This window comes from Eumetopias jubatus, unplaced genomic scaffold (assembly GCF_037043125.1).
Source record: "Eumetopias jubatus isolate StellerSeaLion01/CBP00866 unplaced genomic scaffold, mEumJub1_p1.0 scaffold_1, whole genome shotgun sequence".
Taxonomy (NCBI): Eukaryota; Metazoa; Chordata; class Mammalia; order Carnivora; family Otariidae; genus Eumetopias; species Eumetopias jubatus.
Genome location: NW_028274807.1, coordinates 57,722,856 through 57,744,659, shown reverse-complemented (window position 1 = coordinate 57,744,659; position 21,804 = coordinate 57,722,856). Strand labels below are relative to the sequence as shown.

The 21,804-nt window shown below is 37.9% G+C and overlaps 1 protein-coding gene across 1 annotated transcript in view; it reads left to right on the top strand.

The window, feature by feature from the left end:
• Positions 1-7,779: 7,779 nt before the first annotated feature.
• SLC9C1 (solute carrier family 9 member C1) overlaps positions 7,780-21,804 on the top strand; it is a 72,241-nt gene continuing 58,216 nt past the window's right edge. Inside the window, exons 1-6 of the mRNA XM_088022900.1 lie at positions 7,780-7,930; positions 9,065-9,165; positions 11,798-11,926; positions 15,596-15,761; positions 18,676-18,804; positions 20,513-20,674. Of these exons, the coding sequence (XP_087879026.1) occupies positions 7,780-7,930; positions 9,065-9,165; positions 11,798-11,926; positions 15,596-15,761; positions 18,676-18,804; positions 20,513-20,674 (838 nt within the window). The remainder of the gene's footprint in view (positions 7,931-9,064; positions 9,166-11,797; positions 11,927-15,595; positions 15,762-18,675; positions 18,805-20,512; positions 20,675-21,804) is intronic.

Below are 21,804 nucleotides of genomic sequence, written 5' to 3'. Positions count from 1 at the left end.
AGGGAGGAGTCTGGGTCTAGGTTAAGGGTCAACGAGTGGCCACATTCTCTCAATGACCTACTCCAACAATGACCAACATAACTGCTTTTATTATACACACTGACGGGAGACAAAGAACAGAGGCTGGACTCCGCTTGGCTCTAGGTCTCCAGGCAGAATTCCTAAGGCATACAGATTACAACAGTCCTACAGCTCCCTCAAAGACTTCTTTTAATGTTTTCCCTCAAAGACTTCTTTTAATATTTTACCACTACAGTTTTGCTCTTGTTAGTGCTACTTCCCTCTGATAACCATAAACACGCTCCCTCCCCAAGATCTATATTAGCAATCACCTTTCAAACATCTAGCCCACTGATGTACACTTGAAGCATCTCATAACTAATGTTTTGCTAGACAACAATAAAAGCAACCTTATCTTAACAATAGCTAGCCTCCAAGGTCTTGGAGACCTTGCTTTTAACATGCACAAATTCCTTAGAGACTTGTGCTATGCCTAACCCCCACTAAGCAAAAAGTATATAACCAGTCACTCTTCGCAATCGAGTGCAGCTCTCTCAGCCCATGGGTCCTACCCCCCAGCTATAATAAAAGCACCTTTTTTGCACAAAAAGTCTCAAGAATTCTTTCTTCACGGTTCACTGGTGGCCCCACATCACATACTACACTATTGATAACTGTCTTCATCCTTTATCTCTGTATTCTTGAAAGCTCCCGTGTGTGTAGAAATAACACAGATAAGGTGATTTTTATTTTGCTTGTGACTGTCACTAAACTCATCCATTCAACCAGTTCCTGCCTGTCTTATTAAGGCTCAAGTCCTGTTTCCTCTGGAGAAACTTCATTGACCATCTCAGTCAAAAGTGAACATGACCTTGCTTCTACTGAGTGATTATAGCACACCGGCTATACCACTCTTGCGGCATTTACTATGAACGGAAATAATTCGGAAGGGACTTGAGTTAAAAATGTTTTTTAAAAAATTCATCAGTAATTAGAAGTAAATAGGTTTTAATATTATCGAGGAAGAAGAATTCTCTCTGCCCTTCAAGGTCCTTCTAGCCAGACCAAGAATCAAATTGACATGAGACAGATTAACAGAGAAAATCCAGCTGAATTTCATAGGGACAGGGAATCCATGCAGACATGAATATTCCAAAGACAGTCAGACAAAATGAGGTATAAAGGTCATCCTGAACTAAAGAGAAGGGGCTGGGGGTGTGGGACTTCAAAGGGAAGGAAAGCAATTCCAGGAAAGATGAAACAGAATAAATGTTTAACGAACAAATATTTGCTGGGCCATTTAGAAAAAATGGGACATAGAGGACTTTGATCAAACGGGCCTTGCTAGGTTCCTCCCTGTCTGCCACACCTAGTTCCTATTACGGTGATTACTCTTTTCCTGGAGGCCCTCTAAATTTTTATAAGCAGTTGAAGGAGTGGTAAAGAGCTTTTCCTGAATCAGCTGAGTTTTGATTGCTTTCTTTTTTAAGATTTTATTTATTTATTTGAGAGAGAGCAAGAGAGAGAGAGAGAGGGAGACCAAGAGCAGGGGGAGGGGCAGAGCAAGAGGGAGATGGAGACTCCCCGCTGAGCAGGGAGCCCTGGGACACAGGGCTCGATCCCAGGACCCTGGGATCATGACCTGAGCCAAAGGCAGACACTTAACCGACTGAGACACCCAGGTGCCCCTTGACTGCTTTTTTACCCAAAATAATCTTCATGCCAAAGTGGCCCATTTGGGGGTGGCCTGCCTTTGGTCCATACAATAGTATTAAACTTCTTAGCTATAAAAGGTGGATTTCGCTCATAAATGAAAGAAGGAATCACAGACAAAAAGCATCAGTAGGTTTGTATATAAAAAATAAATTTAATGATGGTGAGATTTTTAAAGAGCATAATTAAAATTTAAAAAGGCAAATAAGAGATGAGAGGAAATCACTCACAGTAGGTAGTATAGAAACAAATCATGACTAATTATTTATTTTCCACTGAATTCCACCCAAGTAAATTAGAGAAAATTAAGGGGGGAAATACAGTTCCTCTTCCTTGTAGTTATTGGGGTAGAATTAAGTGGGCCTGGAGAAAGAGATGAAACAGAAAGAAAGGAAAATAAATATTAAAAAAATCTTTAAAGTAAATGTTTATATCTTTCTCATGAGAGAATAGATACAGTGATTACTTCATCTGCTAATCTAATTCTAGCTCTAATAGAAGATAACTTGCATGTCTCTCAGAAGCAATCTCGATTTTAATGTCTTTAAAACATTATGTGCACTTTATCACTTTTGAAAGCCTTTCTTAGTTTCCTTGACTGACCATCTCCCAAGTGGGTACATGGCTAACTTGGTGAAAATAATTTCCTTCAGCAAAGTCTCTTGCTTAATGGCCACTGCAAGACCAATATGAAGTCTGAAAGGTTCTCTGCGGACCAGGTGGATAATTTAATCAGCCATTCTCCAGCATTTATTTCTGTCCTGGGTGGATTCGCCTTTCACTTCCCCACCCTATGAACTCTCTTCTCTGCACAAACCTTTTTGTAGGCATTGAAATAACTTCACAAAGGCTTTGGGTGAGTAAAATTATAAAGAGAGATATCACATACACCAAGTAAGTATCTAGATTTCAAAATCATTACAAAATGTCTCCTAAAATATTTTATGATGAGAGTGGAAATACGGAAATTGGCTTTACGGTAATATCACTAAGTAATTTCAATTAAAATATCCTTTACATAGTATGTTTAGGAAAAAGAAATGAGTATATCATTATTCCTAAAAATTCCTCCACATAAATATTCCAGAAGTGAAAGTCCACCTAGCCTGTTCATTCTCCTACATGTCCCAAATAGCCATTCTCTCTCTTTTTTTCCTAATCCAGCAACCTACCTCCTCATATTTCAAAATCTCTACCCCCTGTCTTACCCAGGACACCCATTTCTAGAATTCTAGGAAAACAGTGTCCATCAGCTCTTTGCCAGAAATCCACTGGTCCAAAACTTTAAATTAACATAGCAATAAAATCCTTGGGGTTCCTTTTCACCCTTATTTATGTATTTTTAATATATTTTTTAAACAAACCTGGCCTTAAGACTTCCAAGGTCTTTGGTAGTAAAGGGGCAATGGTGCTGAGCAGCATCTTCCGGTGTATATCATCAGCCAATCAAGTCAGGAGTTATGAACCTGAAGCCAATGGGTGCAGACCAGGGGCGGGGCTTGGAGCAAGTAACTGATGGTGAGGTGGCGGTTGATTGTTGCTGTTCTGGGGTGACCAGAATAGCTAGCCTCCTCTTCTCGCTACTCCGGGATACTCCTCCTGAAGCTCTGGACGGTGAGCCCTCCCACAGTTTCCCCTTCAGGAAGTTACCGCCTCCCCTCTGGGACTTTCCCTGCTCGGTCAGCCTTCCCTCGGAGCAGAGCAAATGCTCCCACAGTATTCCAGCTACCCATTCAGCCAGCCATTCCCTCCTGGAGTTTCCACCTTTCCTGTGGCAGCCTACTCAAGGCAAACGAGCCTCTCAGTTGGACTTTCTGCCCCTTAGCCCCTGCCCCTCCTCCATGACTCTGAACTATTTACCTGGCGTGGGTTTGTTCCCTTGGCCTTGCTGAGGCACAGAGAGGGAAGCACACTGATGCCCTGGTCAATCTCCTCAGGTGCTTGGAGCTGAGCCAAGAGGGAGGAAGGGCTCCTTGGGAGTGAAGAGGCATTAGGAGGGCGACAGGCCGCCCACGTCAGTCAGAGTCCGTGAGTAAGGGCTGCTGTGTGGTGTGGCAGCACCCTGCTGGTGGATCTGTCATAAACCATTAGGCCAGAGTTTGCAGCTCGTGATGATTACTGGGATGCCACCGTGCCCTCCTCAGGATGCTTTTGTCAGCTAATTCCTGAAAAGTGTGATTAGAAGGAAAAAAGTCCTCCCATTTTCAGGGACAGGGAATTAGTCTTACTTCCACTTTTCCGTGACACAGAGAATTTCTTAAGGCTGACAGACTGTTGAGGACAAGGCTGCATGCCCTTTTTGAGAGAGCAGTCATTCATCTACTCCATGCATAGTGGGGATGGAGGCATTATTGAATTTATTGAAAAATTAATGTAGGAGACCTATATGGTAATTTCAAGACAAACGAATATTTTTCCCTTAATGAGACATGGACTCATAAACTTCTCCAAAGTTGTCAAAAGTCAGCTTAAGTTTAAGAAGAGTTTTAATTACATTGAAAATCTGTTTAGTCTCACTGCTATTTCTTTACCCATACCTAGTATGGGTAGTATTAGCATTTTACTGAGATGAGATCATTTCTTAGGGTGAGAGGTTTGCTAGGAGAATTTGGAGAAGAGGTTGGAAAAGCCAGACTGAGTATTTGCCACATATTTACAGCCAGAGAGTGAAATTCTGTTGAACTTGATCATCTGTATGATGATCATCCCTGATGATGATGATGATGATATCATCCTGATATCATATCAGGATATGATGATATCATCCCTGAATTTCAAGGATAATTAAGACTCGGAGTAATTTTATTCTTTTCTGAAAGGAATTGATTAAAATTAAATATGTAAACACCTAATAAAGTTTTCAAATAAACTATTTTAGAAAGGAGAAAGATGCTTATGGGAACGTGTCTCCCTATTTTTAGTTTGGAAAATAAACTCCTTAACTGTATCAAATTCTGCAAGCATGTAAGAATGTGTAACTATGTTGCAGAAAATACTTTTCCTTTTTTGGTTAAGCCTGTTTGCTTCAGGATGTTTCCTTTTGGAGTAACAGTGGTCAAGTTAATATGTTAATCACAAGTTAATGACACTGACATTATTTTCCTAAATAGTTAGATGTTTAAGTAAAAGCAAATATCATCAAACTGTCACAGTGTTGTTCCCTAAAGGCACGGACCTCTCCTAGGGCAGGGCTTCTGAATAGTGGCTGCTCATTAGAATCACTGCGAAGCTTTTAAAGTTCCCAATACCCAGGCTAGACCTCAAACCAATTAGATTAACCTCTGGGGGTGCTGCCCATACATCTGTATTTTTTTTTTTTAAGATTCTATTTTTAAGTAATCTCTACACCCAACACGGGGCTCAAACTTACAACTCTGAGACCAAGAGTCCCATGCCCTACTGACTGAGCCAGCCAGCCACCCCCACCTCTATATTTTTAAAAACTCTAAGTGATTCCAATGCGGAACCAAGGTTGAGAATCTCTGTCTTAGAGGGATGGCCAAGCTTGCTCTGCTCCATCCCTTATATGGCTATCAACATCCCTGGGTCTACCTTCAGCTCTTGACATGTTAAAGTAAAGTGAAGGAATTTAGAAATCCTTTGAGGAAAAACAAAAACCAGACAAACACACAAAAAAAGCCCCTGCCATCAGGGAACTGGTGTGACGTTCAAAGCTAGGTGTCACTCCGTGTCATCACCAGCTGGCTGTTGCTCCTATGTAGTCCATATTATTCTCCTGTTGGACACAATCTCATAGAACATCAACATCAGATGAGGTCACTCAAAACCATAAAAGTGAAACAGGAAGTCACCAGGCAAACCATAGATACCAAACATACCCTCTCTTAGCTAAAATGAGTGATTGCTACTTCTTTTTTTTTTTAAAGATTTTATTTATTTATTTGAGAGAGAGAGAATGAGAGATAGAGAGCACGAGAGGGAAGAGGGTCAGAGGGAGAAGCAGACTCCCTGCTGAGCAGGGAGCCCGATGCGGGACTCAATCCAGGGACTCCAGGATCATGACCTGAGCCGAAGGCAGTCGTTCAACCAACTGAGCCACCCAGGCGCCCTGATTGCTACTTCTTCACCCATGACAGCTTTATCCTTGTTCCCGGCTGCCCTCCCTGTAGATAAGATATGTTAAGATACCCAGCCACAGAATTATCCTTGCTTTCTGACAGCACCAATCTATAGTAAACCCTTGAGTAAACTCTTCTGGACCTTCTCCAGAATCACCCACCAGAGCCCAGATCCACAATAATTTCAACATCCTGTTACTGAGACACCCCACAGTTCCCCAGGGTGAATGTTCTCCCTTACTGCGACAAACGATGAACCCAACTTCTCAACCTCAGATGTGTTTCTGGTGGTCTTTGCCTAAAGGGCATTGATACTCTTTCTCACAAAACCTGACTCAAGAATAATAAAAAGAAACTGGATTTGAGACTAAAAATGGAGCCATTTTGCCTTTGAATTGGGTGAGTCACAGTGGTTGCTGACTTTAACTGCACATTAAAATTGCTTGTGGATCCCAGGCTGCAAGCCAGACTGATTTAAATAGAAATTTCTGGGGATAGGACCCAGGCACCAGTATCATTATGACACCACAGGTGATGCCAAATAAATATAAGCCCAGAGAGAATAAGTGACACAGACTAGGGACCTATGGAAATCTGAGGCCAATAGCTGTGAAGGAAGCTGCCCAGAGTCTTTCACCCTGCAAGCTGCAACCCATCAGCCCTTTGTTTACGGGCAGTCTGACCACGGTCAGCACTTTTATATTGGTGCTAATATAGTACAACCTTTATAAATGGTGTTTACAAGGCACTTTGATGCTAGTGATAGAACATCAAGTGGAAAGCAGCATAAAGTATAATTATGTAAGGATAAGCCCCGTCCTGTAAATAAAACACACAAGAGCCGTGAGATGGCATGACTGTGGTTGACTTTTTTTCCTGTTTTTGGAATGTTTGTTTACATGTTTATTTCAGAAGTGTTCGATAAACATGTATTCATTTAATTTTCTCTTTCAAAATATTATTTTTGTACTCAGGAAAGGGCATATAATAAAATATAAATATTTGAATTTAAAAGACATTGAAATTTGAAATTTAACAAGACATTGCTGGATTGTGAGAGGAAGTTTGGTAATGACTAACTGATTTAGCATGGCAGCCAGAGAAGATGCTAATAGTGGACGCTGGAAAATGCTAAGTCACTATTATGAGATTCAATTGGAAGAATTTCCTGCATGAATTTTAGGACCCCGATATAAAACTCTCCTTAGTGTGGGAAGCAGAAGAGATTAGCAGACTGTAGCTATGACCTATTTCTTCAAACCAAGACTCATCCCAGAACACGTGAGATAGGACATGTAACAACTCCCCTATTTTAAGTCCTTTTGGTTTCAACATTTTTCTTACATTCTTGGTCACTATATAGATATACAAAAGTTAGAGAAAACCTGGCTCCTCACTCCCAAATGAGATAAAAGAAAGCTATGATGGAAGAGCACCATGGTCTATTAATTTCTGTCTGGAGAGAGCAACAAACGAGATCAGAATGTTCTGACCCCATCCCATTTCCCACTTTGGAATAGCTGCCAGAAGATGCTTCCAGAGGCTCAGCTAAGTTGAGGGCAAACCCCTCAGTTGTCCATCCCCAGAACTAATTAACCTACACCAGTTTGTGGTCCCAGGAACTGGTTAGATGAAAACTCCCTTCAGACAGTTGGGTAGGTGCAGGGAGAATAACAGCTGTGTAGTGCTTGGCATCGTAAGTGAACACAGGGTGACACTGGCTAGCCTCCATCACTTGGGGTTGTACCTTTTCTATCTCATTTAAATTGTAAGCATCATAGAAGGCAGAGGCTTCCCTAAATTTGGGGGGCCCTAAGATATCACTAGAAATAATTAAGGAGAAATATGAGCTTCTTCCTTCTTTTTTTTTTCTTTTTAAAGAAATGTGCTAGAAGGCCAGAAAGAAGGCAAATTTTACAATCCTTTGATCCTGTGAGAGTTTTGCTAAATCATAAGAGAATTCAGGTGGTCTGTGAGAAACAACAGAATGGATCTGAATTCCAGTCTGTCCAATTTCACTCTTCTTACCAAAGGACTTTCTAGCACATGGCTGGAATTTTTCAGAAGTACGTTTATGACTACTTCTGATGATCTCCCTGAAATCATTCTAATATTGTCCTTGATCTGCACAGTTGGAGGTAGGTGTAACTCTCTTTATTTGAGTTTATTCTATGGCTATATCTTGTAAATGTCACCACACAGAACTGAGGAAAGTAGCAGTAATAGAAAGTTATAATTTTGTTCCTAAGTTCATACTTCTAACCTAAGATTATCAACCAAATGAATCCAATGATAATCTGCCTCTGAAAAGAGACATGTAGAGACTGATTCATATTCTTCATCCTCTTTTGGATTCAAAGTATTCACACTTTTTACTTGGTAGGTCATGGTTAGATTTAAGTGATGGGAAGAATTGAAGCAGATGAGCCAAAAATCAAGGGTTGGGGGATTTTGATTGCCATCTGCGTGATCACAAACTATAGTTTCATTCATATATTAAAGCTACTTGTGTACCACTTTCTTCACTTGAACAAAGAATTTTCAAAATGAGTGGGGTCTTCTGAGTGGACCAGTTACTTTTTAACCATTTGGCAGGATGTCCCATAGGTTTTGTTCAAATAATAAATTATGCCTAACTCCTATGAGAAGAAAAGAGTACTGTAGAAATCAAAAGAAAGCCCTTTTTTTGCATTCTTTGATTAGAAATTATATTACAAAGAAGCAGAAAACATTAAACTGAAGGAAATGCTGTGATATGGCTTATTGTACTTCGATAATAATTCATTACAGGCTTTCTAATGTGTAGTAGGTAAGCAGTAATGGGAAGCTAGTTTTTCTCATTGGGCAAATTCTTATACCTAGTTCCTCATTGTTATTTTGGGAATCAGCCGGGAGATTTTGTTAAAGTTTCGTTATTTATTAACCTTTTATTGCAAGATTGCTAAAGAAACTAATATCTGATTTATAGCATGTACAAAAAAAATGCTATAAATATTTAGTAATAACCCAAGAGCCAATGACTTCTAGCAATATTTACTAAAGATTCTAAGGAAATGAGATACTTCATAGAAGAGGTAAATACAGAACCTAGCAGATTAAGAATTATACTGATTCGTTGTGCTTAAGTATGAGAGAGGGTTTCAATTACAGGAATTAAGTAAGTGAAAAGTGGAACAGTATTTCATTGTCCTCAGTATTAAGAAGCATATCAAATTAAAGTTCCATAAATGTGATATTTCACTGCTTTTCAGTAAAGATGTATTTTTTTGCAGGATTTTTGAATCTACACTTAAAAGACTTTCCAATTCCTCTCCCTGTGATATTATTTTTAATTGGATGCAGTTTTGAAATATTAAGTTTTACATCTGAGCAGGTGTGTATAGTAAATATGAATATTTTGTACTATATCTCAAATTCATACAAATACAAAGATGGCTTAAGGAAACTTGCAAAAACACTTGCCAGTTCACTGCTCTGCCAGTCGATGGATGCTTGTGATATGGATGACATCAGATCAGATGTGTGAAAAAAGGAGCCAGGGGTGACAGAGCTGAGATCCAGCTAAATGTAGTCAAAACAGAGCCTCTGTCTGAAAGGAGGTAGGCAACTCAGAGAACGAGTTCACATACACCTACTGAGAGTGTGAGCAGCTAATGAGAGTTTAAGCAGAATTCAAAAGCTTAGACAAGAATTGGTTTGTTTTTTCTTTAAAGATTTTATTTATTCATTTGTCAGAGAGAGAGAGAGAGAATGAGCACAAGCAGGGGGAGTGGGGAGCGGCAGGCAGGGGGAGAAGCAGGCTCCCCACTGAGCAAGGAGCCTGATGCGGGACTCGATCCCAGGACTCTGGGATCATGACCTGAGCTGAAGGCAGATGCTTAACCGACTGGACTTGGTTAATAATATAGAAGCTCAGAGACCCTAAGCTGCTGGTACAGGACTCTACTAGCAAGAGATTTCTGACATTGAACCAATCTACTGCCTCAGTTAGGAATGTTTTACAGGGTTCCCATTAGAATAGAGGCTAGACTTTAAGTGTGTGTGGCTTATAAGATCTCAAGAAACAGAAGTCGAACCTCTTACCTGGAGTTGGAAGTGAGGAGGAAGGCAAACTACAGATGTAGTCCAGGCAGCTACAGTGTTATAAATAGTTGAGAACAACTGGAGTCAGGTAGAGGAGAGAGACTATCTTTACTATAAGGGATGTAGAATGTATCGTTGACACATTAAATAGTTCTCTAGCCCTGGGGTTGGCAGCAAATTTTTTCTATAAAAGGCCATACAGTAAATATTTTAGGTTATACAGGCCACTTGAGCCCTGTCACAATTACTCAACTGCCATTATCGTTCAGAAGCGACCACAGGCAATATGTAAGTGAGCTGGCATGGCTGTGTTCTAATAAGACTTTATTTACAAAAACAGGCATTGAGTCAGATGTGGCCTTGGGCCATAGTTCGCCAACACCTGCTCTAGTCAATCAGAGTGTGAATGAGAACATGTATGAAAACGATTGGCTTTCCAAAACAAATGTAACCAGTGGTATTGACGAACACTATGAAAAACATGTATCCATATAAGACCTAGATTATTACTTCATTTGTCATCAATAGGTTTTGTAACCGTACAGTTTTGACTTGTATACAATTTTAAATACGTCTATAAACTTAATTTTTCTATTTGTCGATAACCTTTTAAAAGAGGAGAACAGAGGTCAAGAACTGTGAAGGGTCTAGGATTTACTCTATTTGCAAGTAATAAGTTAGCCTGCCACAGTTTCATGGTCTTGGCAAAAGACGTGGGACTCCTAGGCCCAAGAAAAGGACTTTAGTGTTCGAGGCAATAGCAGAAGCCGAAGTATCAGCATCTTCTTGTGCCTGTTCCGTGAGCCCCAACACCCACAGGGAGAAGCAAAGAGGGCCCGGTGAAACCTGCATACACAATGGATTGCATTACAGGAGAAGAAACCTGAGTTTAGAGAACTTGAATATTTTGTGATGGGCAGTAAACTCACCTGGCCTCTTGCCCTAGAGGGAGACACTGTCCTTGTTACACTGTACGGTATAGTACACCAGCTCCTTGCTCTGAAGAGGGGCACTTGGCTCTGTCTTCCAAAGCTGTTAGCCATACAAATATTTTTGAAAGATAGCCTGGAAGAAAAGCAGTCAGTGCCTCCACTCATAAGATGTAGAGAAACACAAGAGACTCATGGAGACTCATCCCCCCAAAGCAAAGATACCACCTAACACAGCAGGCAATCCAGTGCTTCCTTAATGAACAGAATGTTGAGTGGATGCCCATAACAGGATTTACAAATATCAACTAAATATTTTGTGATAAACACCATTAATTAGTTATCTCATTCACAGCATTAACTTCCCAGTTTTTATTCCTGCTATTCTTCCATGACCATCTTCTGTGTAAGCCATGGTTAATTATTTGTAGTTTCTGAAACTTGATATGATTGTTTACTTCTTTGTGCATGTTGTGCATGATAATCTATCTACCTGAAACCTGTCTTCCTCTTTTATGCCTGAAAATCTTCTCCATATTCTCTTGTACCCATATCAATGTACTTTCTATACCCGTTGTTTAAAAAATAAAATGGGCATGGAGATACGCATTAACTTTCCACTGTAACTGGTAACAATCTGATGGAAAATTATGAAAATCTGGGGCTCCCAGGTGGCGCAGTCAGTTAAGCATCCGACTCTTGGTTTCGGCTCAGGTCATGATCTCAGGGTGGTGAGATCCAGCCCCACACAGGCTCTGTGCTCAGCGGGGAGTCTGCTTAAGACTCTCGCTCCTTCTCCCCCACCAAAATAAATAAATAAATCTTAAAAAAAAAGGAAAGAAAATGATGAAAATCAATAGAGTTAAGATTTGAACACCTATTACATTATGATATACCTTTTTCTCTTTCGCTAGAGATAGGAGTATCTGGCATGCAATCGATGCTAATAGAAGGATGGATAAATGAGAAAATAACATATTTTTATATTATTAGGTCCAAATATATGCAGATGCCATACAATGGATGAGTCCAAAAGTATTTTTTGATCTATTTACACCAATAATTATCTTTAATGTTGCATTTGACATGGATGTTTACATGCTGCAGAAATTATTTTGGCAGGTAAGAAGTTCTCTTTGTGATAATATCACTCACTCATGAACTACTATATGTTATCTATGTCAAGATTTTTTAAAACTTTGCTTTAAATTAGAAAACAAAGAAGATGAAGAAAAAGTATAAGGTGCAGGAGAAAAAAACTTAGCCTTATATTTTATTTTTTTATTTTTTAAAGATCTTATTTATTTATTTATTTGACAGAGAGAGAGATAGCAAGAGCAGGAACACAAGCAGGGGGAGTGGGAGAGGGAGAAGCAGGCTTCCCGCTGAGCGGAGAGCCCAATGCGGGGCTCGATCCCAGGACCCTGGGATCATGACCCGAGCTGAAGGCAGACACAACGACTGAGCCACCCAGGCGCCCCCAGCTTTATATTTTAGTGAATAAGCCATATCTTAACAATCGTCCAGTGTATTGAAGGCTCAGGAAAAAAAAAAAAAAAAAAACTTATGGAGAAAAAAAGTAATTCTGAAAATCTGACTGGCAGAGCTTAATGCCAGTTATAATTTTAACTCTGAGATGCTATTAGAGAGCTATTATGAAATAGATTTGGTCCAGTTGTTTATTTTGCATAAAAGCCGTGTTTCAAATACCCACCTCCTAAAACTTCCCATACGCACATGAACAAAAACGGAGAATACTCACAGAAACAGCTATAATTTTAATTCACCAACTATTATGATTTTTTTTCTCATCATGTGCTATTTGAACCCGATCAAGGAAAGACCTCGAGGAAAAAATACTCCAAATCTTAAGCAAGGTACACATTTCTTTCAAAGTAATTAAAACAGCTTTGTAAATATAAGGTCATTACCTAAACTACATTAGAAACAAAACTATTAAAATAACTTACTTTATTTTGAGTCCAGGCAAATGGGAGTTCAGACAAGTGACAAAAAAAAAAAAAAAAAGAAAAGAAATTGAACAGAATAGAGATATAAAAGTACTTCGGGCTGGTTTGGGTGATCTCTGCTGAGCCGTCTCCTGCATTTCTGTACAACTGTGGGGTCAGCTGAGGTGGGATGAGCTGGATGGCCCCACGCACGTGTCTGTTGGTTGTTACTGTTAGCGTTGGCTATAGGCAATGGGTGTCACTACCATGATCTAGAAGTTTATTCCAGACTTCTTCCCATGACCGCTGCAGAGTCTCAGACATCAACAGAAGAGGGCAAGCTCCAATTTGCCAATGCTTTTTAGGCCTGTACCTTCATCGTGTTTGCTCTTGCTTCTTTCAGCCAAAGCGAAGAATGACATGACTAACCAAGTCAGTGCTGGAGATAACTTTCCAGTAGAATTCAGAGAACAAAATTACTGCAGCCACTTTTACAACCAATATGCTTTGTGACTTATTAGGGTATTGACAACTATTGGTGGGAGAACAAGGATTTGGGCCTCCTGACCCTCAGTCTTCTTGTCTCAGAGCCTCATCTTAATTTTTCCTTTGAACAGAAGTTAGTAATGCAACTTTCCAGACCATCAAAACCTTGCAGTGAGAACCCAGCCACCCTAGAGGTAAATTATGTAGGAGGCGTTGATTTTCTCCCACTGTCCTAATTCTGTCACCAAGGTTTATCCACCAAAACTCCCTCTCAGGAGCTCCAGGGCTCAACAGGGCCATATAAACACTCCATCATTGTTCTGTCACTTTTAAGATTAAGCACGAGATGTATGATTAAGTGACTTAACCAAATCACTTAGCACTACCACCCCAGCCTCCTGAATTAGAGTCCAGTGTTTATTCCCCAATTCATCATGCATGACTGTCCCGGTACAAATGAAGAGCAAAATAGTCAGAAGGAAGATAGCTTTTAATATTTTAGTTCTTCTGAATTCTTTTTTTTTTTTTTAACTGTCTTTGGTTTTGCCTCTCTAGGTCCTATGGCAATGCCTCATTGCCTAGCAGGTGGTAAATAAACATGTAATAAACGAAGGATTGAGAGCTTGTGTCTTTTCGTTAGAAAATGCATGACTTTCCTGATGTAGCAAAAACCGAGACAGGACCCTGGGGGTGTCATTTGATTTTACTTCTCTGGAGAATTGTCTTAAATGGGATTGATTGGTACGCCGTTGGTGGCTGTGTTTGTTGGCAAACCTTTCTGGAGGGCAGTTTGGCAATCTCTGGGGAAAACCCTAAAATGATGCATGTCTTTAATATTACTTATGGAAATTCTAAAGATATAAAGGATGTATGATAAGATTTAGTCACAAGGCTCCTATATGTGTGTATACATATATATTGCTGTTTTTATTTAATATTGGTAGTAAGAGCATTTGTCAACATCATTATGAAATTTTTATAATTTTTCATTTTCACTTTTATTTTTTTTAATTGAGATACACTTGACATACAACATTATATTAGTTTCAGGTGTATATACAACATAATGATTCAGTACTTATATATATTTTGAAATGACCACGAAAATAAGTCTAATTAACATCCATCACCACATAGTTACAAATTTTTTCCTATAACTTTTAATACCTACTCTCTTAGCAATTTTTAAATATAGAGTACAGTATGATTAACTATAGTCAGCATGCTGGACATTGCATCCCCAGGATTTATTTAGAACTGGAAGTTTGTACCCTTTGACCCCCTTCACCTCTCTAGATCCTATCGCAATGCCTCATTGCCTAGCTAATGGTGAATAAACATGTAATAATGTTTCACCCCTTTCACCAAACTCCCGCACCCCGCCCCAGCTTCTGGCAATCGCCGATCTATTCTCTGTGTCTACGAGCTCAGCTTTTTTTAAGAGTCCACATATAAGTGAGATCATACCGTATTTCTCTTTTTCTATCTGACTTATTTCACGTAGCATAATGCCTTCAAGTTTCATCCATGTTGTCGCAAATGGCAAGATTTCCTTCTCTTTTATGGTTGAATAATATTCTATTCTATATAATACATATTCTTTATCATCTCCATCTATCGATGGACACTTAGGTTGCTTCCATGTCTTATTATTGTATATAGCTATTGTAAATAATGTAAATTTACATTACTGTATTGTAAATAATGCTGCAATGAACATGGGGATGCATTTCTGAATTCCAATAGGCAGCTTCGGGCACATCACATTTTCTAAGTCCATTTGGGAATGAAATCTTGCTACATAGCTGCCACTGGCATAATAAGAGGAAGCAGAAGGCCAGGTTCCAGGTCTAGAATAACAGAAATTTTTTTCCCATCTTTTCTAGAGTTCTCTGCCATTTCTTTACATTCTTTGTATTATCTTATTTTCTCCTTCTTTCCCTCTTTGGTGACTTCTTTCAAACTTGTGTTCTTTCTTTCTATGTTGATAGCCTATGTTTCAGTTCAGCGCATAGTTAAATGTGTATATATACGCGTGTGTACATATGGTGTGTTTGCATATACCTTTACACATACATATCTATATTCAACAGCCTTATCAAGAAAATTAAAAGTTCCCTTTTAGTTACAATATGGTATTTCCTACAACTGGTATGTCCTAGGTCCTAAGAATCTCGTTGCAATGTTTGCCTCTTATTTCCAGAGTTGCAGGCACATATTTGTTAAATAAGATAACCTAAAATTTCCCTTTGATGGAATTAGTGTGATTCTGTATATCCAATAATTCTGACAATCTGCTTTTTAAAATAGGATACAAAAGCAATCTGATTTTTCTATCCGTAAAATTTCTTGGCAGGTACTTTTAATTACAATTCCTGGCTTTTTGATGAATTATATATTAATTCTTTGGTATCTGGCATCTGTGAATAAATTACTTTTGAAAACCACTCCATGGTTATTATTTTCAACTATCCTTGTGAGTTCGGATCCCATGCTGACGGCGGCTGCCATAAGAGACCTTGGTATATTTTTTTCTTTTTCTGTATTTAAAATATCATGTTCTGTACTTAATATATCTAGTTTTAAGATCTCTTGTTCACTGTAGATTTTCACTATGTGAAATAGGGTTCTGGGACATTGGGGATTGAGCATGAGATTCGCGATAGTGACGCTTAGAACAAAATGAAATGCCAGTAATGGGCTTACTTAACATATATATATATATTTCATGCAATTGTGAAATAAAATGGGATTATGTATAATCCTTGACTTTATACATGCTTCTACTTTGAGCCAACAGTTCCAGGAGCGAACAATTTGCAAATACATTGTGGTGACATTTCTATTACCCAATACCCCTTTTCCTTTGACAATACTGTCACTAGGATAATGCCATTTGTAAAAAAAAAATAAAATAAAAAATTTTAAAAAATTGCCTTTGGAGTCATCATCACCAATAGGACCAAAAACTTGAAAAGTCAAAAACAATAAAATCACTAATCATACAGTATTTTAGGAGAAATAAGTCTATATTTAAAAATAAAATACCAAGTCAACACAACCCTCCCCCTCCACAAACACACAAATCTAAGAGCCTCATTCAAGAAAAATGATAACTAATTTGTTTTCCTCCAATCGCTTTTTAGTAACAAGAGTTACAACATTTGTTCTGAAATAGAATTTTACTATGGCATGTGTGCATGTGCACACCCAAACACACACACACACACACACACACACACACACACACTTTCCATTTCATAGCCAGTTACAGGGGAAAAAGTTACTTGAGGCAAGTAGAAATAGAATAGAGGACACTCATCAGTGTACCTCTATGAATAAAGGAAAGCCAACTCTTCAAAACAAAGAGATTAAGATTGTGCAATAAGACTTTAGAAGAAGGAAGTGCCAACATCTGTCACCCAACCCTGCCTCTATGGGGACTCTGTCAGTGCCAGCTCCTTTTCTACTCAAAAGATTTGGCAAAGTTCTATGCTACCTGAGAGCATTATGTTCTTAACTTTATAATCTTGTAATCTAGTTAGTATTCCACTGGTTTCCTGGCCTGTCATTGTTAAATTTAAATAATTTCTTTGTGGGGGTGCCTCGGTAGTGCAGTCGGTTAAGCACCCAACTCTTGGTTTTCACTCCGGTCCTGGTCTCAGGGTTGTGAGATTGAGCCCCGCATCTGGCTCCATGCTCAGGATAGAGTCAGCTTGAGTTTCTCTCTCTCTCTTCTTCTGCCCCTTTCCCTGCCCCCACATGCACGTGCTCTCTCTCTCACTCTCTCTCTCAAATAAATAAATAAATAAATCTTTTAAAAAAAGATAAATAATTTCTTTGTGTTAACTTGCAAAGTTATGCTCATACATTTTAGTCATTTTGCCATGACTTTTGGAATTTTGTTTTCCTCCTCATTTTGCATATTTAAAAAATAAAAATGAAAATTAAAGTATTTTTCTCTTGGTAACATTTTTGCTTGAGTTTTCAAAGCAAGATTTTTATATTTGTTTTATTTTACTTTCACACACATATAAAGTCTGCCCATGCTTATGAGTACATGAGTATATTCACATTGTCTTGAGCTTTTGATGGTCTGTTGACTCCTCGTGTACCCCCATGTTGGTTGTTTATTTTCAAATATTTACATTTTGTTATAGTTCATTTTCCAAATTGGAATAGTTATACAACAGGACCAGTTAGGTTTTTCTCAGTAAGGAACAACTCTGAGTTCCAACAACTGAGTAAGAAAAACACAGTGGCTTAAAAACAGCAGTTATTTCTCATGAGTCTGGCAGTTATGATGGTATGGCTGAGCTCTGCTGATCTTGGCTGTGCTCACTAATGAATCTACAGTAAGTGAGAGGGTCATCTGGGGGCTAAGTGATCTAGGATGGTCTCAACTGAGACGATCCATTTTTCTTCCACATATTTCTCACAATCTTCCAGTAGTGCAGCCAGGGAACACTATCACGATGGTGGCAGAGATGCAAGAGATAGGAAACAAAAATCTTTCTTAAGCCTCTGCTTGCATTGTCTCATGACAAAACAGGCTGGATTTCTTAGGCGAGAGAAACTGCAGTTTTACAGCAAAGGGCATGGATGCATAAAGAGGTGAAGAATTGGACCATCAAGGCACTTGAGCTTCCACAGGAATAGAATGCCTTGACTTCTCTTCTCTTACAACAGCATACTTACTGTGTTAGGTTGTGATCATAAAGTGGTTGGGTGATGTAATAACATTTCCTTCCTATGGCCATCGAGAAAATTATTACAATGCTCAAAGCTATACTTTTGCCACTACAAGTATATTTAATAGAGAAAAATGACAATTGATAGATATCTAAACTATCATCATAAATGGAGAGAAATTAGGATGGGAGTACATAATATCCTGGTGCTCTCCATTTCATAGAGCTTGATTTCTAAAATCTTTGAAAGGAATGTATGGGAAAGTCAGACAATTTCTATTCATAGGGAGATTATCTTGACAATTGCCCTAATATTTTGCTTAGGTACCATGTTATAAAGCTTGGCTTATGAATTTCCTTTATCCCTCCATCACTGTTTTTTTGTCTTGCCTTAAATACATGATATTGGCTAACTCACCAAATTTTAAAAAATAGTGAATTTCATGTTTTCATCTGGGCTTTAAAACAAGGAATGACAGCTCTAGCTGATCATCCTTCTTACATAAACCATGGTCAACCCCAATTAATTTAGTTCCTAATTATGGAAGTCTAGACTTAACTTACAGTTGATATATAATTAAATTTCTTTGAAGGGAGTTTTCAAACATGACTAAAGTTTATTTAAGTACATGGGCAAAGTATATGATATAAATCTATAGCTAAGAATATACTCCTACCTGATAATAAAATTTTACTCTTTAATAGTGATTTTCCCACCTTAAACAAAATATTTTCTCTTCCATAGGTCTTTCTAGAAGCCTCATCAATTTAATTAATGGAGAAAGTCTGATGACCTCTATAATGTCTTTGATTGTATTCATTGGTATTGAGGATATTAATGTCAGCCTGCAAAAGAAGGTGAACCATTCTTTAGGTGAGGACTTATTCTTTTTCTAAATTTTTTAAAACCAGAATTCTATATTTTCTAAAAACTGAAATGGATTTTATATTTTATCATAAGTTATACTTATGATATTGTGTCACTCAGAGAGCTTTCACCATAAAACTTCCTGCAGATAGGGCCTTCCTGAAGATGATGAAGATGAGCAACAAAGAGATGTCTATATTCAGAAGCCTCTTAAAAACTCAAGGACCACTGTCTCAGAAAACCGAAAACTACAAAGAGCTATAGTCATGCATGCTGACTGGACAGATCCATGCCCGGCCTCCAACCTGGTCCAGTATTCTACTAGGCTCCATTTAAGATAGTAAAGATTGCCCACATAATTTCAGGGAACCTTATCAGTGTTGATATCTACAATCTAATCAAGAGAACTTTCTTGATACTCACTGGGAAGCAAAAAAAAAAAAAAGGGTGGGGTGGGTACCGATATGGAAATTCATTCATTAGTTAATACAACAATTATTTATTGATATGTACTCATATGTGATAGTTCCTATTCTAAGCCTCATGCTTCAACCATGAACATAATAGTCCTTGCTTTCACAGAGGTTCCTTCAAAATTTTGATAAAATTAATGGAAAAGAATTTTGTGTTTAAGTTTCAGGGGAGTAAAAACCATAAATAATCATTCTATGTAAATAATAATCATAGCAACTACAATAATAAAAACTCTGCTGAAGGATGAAGAGAACTGTGAACTTATTTCCTCAGCCACGATGGCATTCTCTGAATTTTTAATAGATTTGAAAGAAAAATTTCCTTTAAGAAAAAAAGATGCTTAATAAGGTTTACTGATATTTCATTTACATCAACTGACATAATAGTGACTCAATAATTTTCATAATAATTATTTTTAAAACTCATGTAATTATTTAAATAATGTTGCTCCATCTTTGAAGGTAGCACATATTTCATAAAGGGGAAAACTAAGAGGACTTACTGCACTCACAGGTCTGTCCTTTCCAACTTGCATGTTAGGAGTTTAAAAACATTGTAAGAAATAATGGATTTGCTTTTTCTTGGCCTAATAATTGCATTCAGTAAATATTTCACTGATTAGAAATTTTTTTTTCTTAAAAAGAAAGCAGCTTTCCAGTGGGTCTTCTAACTCCAGTTCCCTACCTCCTTCTGAAATCAGAGTCTACCTCTGCTCTGTTTCAGCTGCAAAAGGTGCTAGACTCCCCAGATTACCACTATGGCTTAACTCCATGCCTAGAGCAGGTGTGACCTAGAGAAACCAATCAGTTAGTTTGGTAAGCCAAAACAATGCAAGAAATTCACTCCACTGGGACCCAGAGGCATTCCTTTTTCTGTATTTCCTGTATGTACCTTGATGGATACAAAATGTAAGTTCCAAGAGTTTGGGGACTTTCTACTTCTTACTCAACTGCATCTCCAAAATTTATTGAATTGTATGGCACTGAATACATGTGTATTTCTTAATGGGCACTGAAAAAAGCTCTTAAACTAAACTGACTGAATTTTGCAAACTTCTATATGGCTTTCAGCATTTGAATAGAAACTTTCAATTTAGGAATAAGAAAATACCATACATACCAATGGCGATGAGCTATTTTTAAAGATAAGGACAAAAAGAAAAGTTGACCCAGAGTATCACTTAAAATTAAGATCAAGTAAGTTCTATTAACTATTTTCTGTTTACTCCCCTTTCTTGCAGCCTTTGACATCCTGCTTGAAATTTGGTCTTATTTTCTAGCCAGTTTCTTGTTTGGAATTCTAAGTTCAAAACTGATTCAACTGTGGATGTCTACTGTTTTTGGAGATGATGTCAATCACATAAGCCTCAGCTTTTCAATTCTGTACCTCATCTTTTTTATTTGTAAGTCTGGGGCTTATGCCTAAAACTAAGTGACAGAAAAATGCAAAACAGAGATTTAGGAAAATGCATACCAGGCAAAGTTTGTAAACAAAAAAACAAAAGAAAACAAAATTCAACTTGTCTAGGAGGAATATTTTTGTTAAAATAACCTATCAAAGAGATGAAAATATTATACAACAGAAATCAATGTCTCAAGATATATAAAGCAAATACCATTATAAAAGCCAAAAGAATTTGACAAAATCATAATTATAATGAGATACTTTAGCATGCCTTTCCCAGATAATTTCATAACTAGTCAGACAAAAAATGATGGCTATAAAAAGATATAAATAAAAACTTAAATGCTTGGTTTACAGGATATAAAGTTTTATCTCCCCAAGCAGAATGCATATCCTTTACACATACCTGTAGACCATTTACAGAAATGAACTAGACTTGAAGAGCATTTTAATAAAATCTGAAACATTGTTCAATCACAATGCATTCACAACTTACTAATTACAAAAGGAGGGCCTTTAAAAATAATCATTCTAATAGCCTGAAACTAAATATACTTTTCTTGATAAATTTTAGCTTAAAAAGGAAATCAAAATAGAAGTTACAGATTAAGACTAAATATTAGAAAATCTATCAATGTTAATCCATTTGCCACCACTTCTTCCTCACAGAAGAATGGCGGATATTAATAATTCACCATATTATTGTTCTCTGGTGCAGCCCCAGAATGTCATTCAAGACAGCCCTGTAAATGACTGGGAGTTAGCATGTGCAGTAAATGATACCTAGTTACCTAGTTACAAACTTATACTATGCCCTTCCATTTCCATTTAGGAGCAAGCCAATGTTGCCTTTTCTCATATCCATGATTTCTCTGGAAGCTTTAGCTAAGGCAATAAGAAAAAGAATAAAGAAAGAAAGAAAGAAAGAGAGAGAGAGAGAAAGAGAGAGAGAGAAAGAGAGAAAGAAAGAAAGAGAGAGAGAGAAAGAGAAAGAGAGAAAGAAAGAAAGAAAAAGAAAGAAAGAAAGAAAGAAGAAAGGAAGGAAGGAAGAAAGAAAAGAAAAAAAGGGAGGAAAGAAAGAAACAAACAAACAAAAAAAGAAAGAAAAAGAAAGAAGAAAGGAAAAAA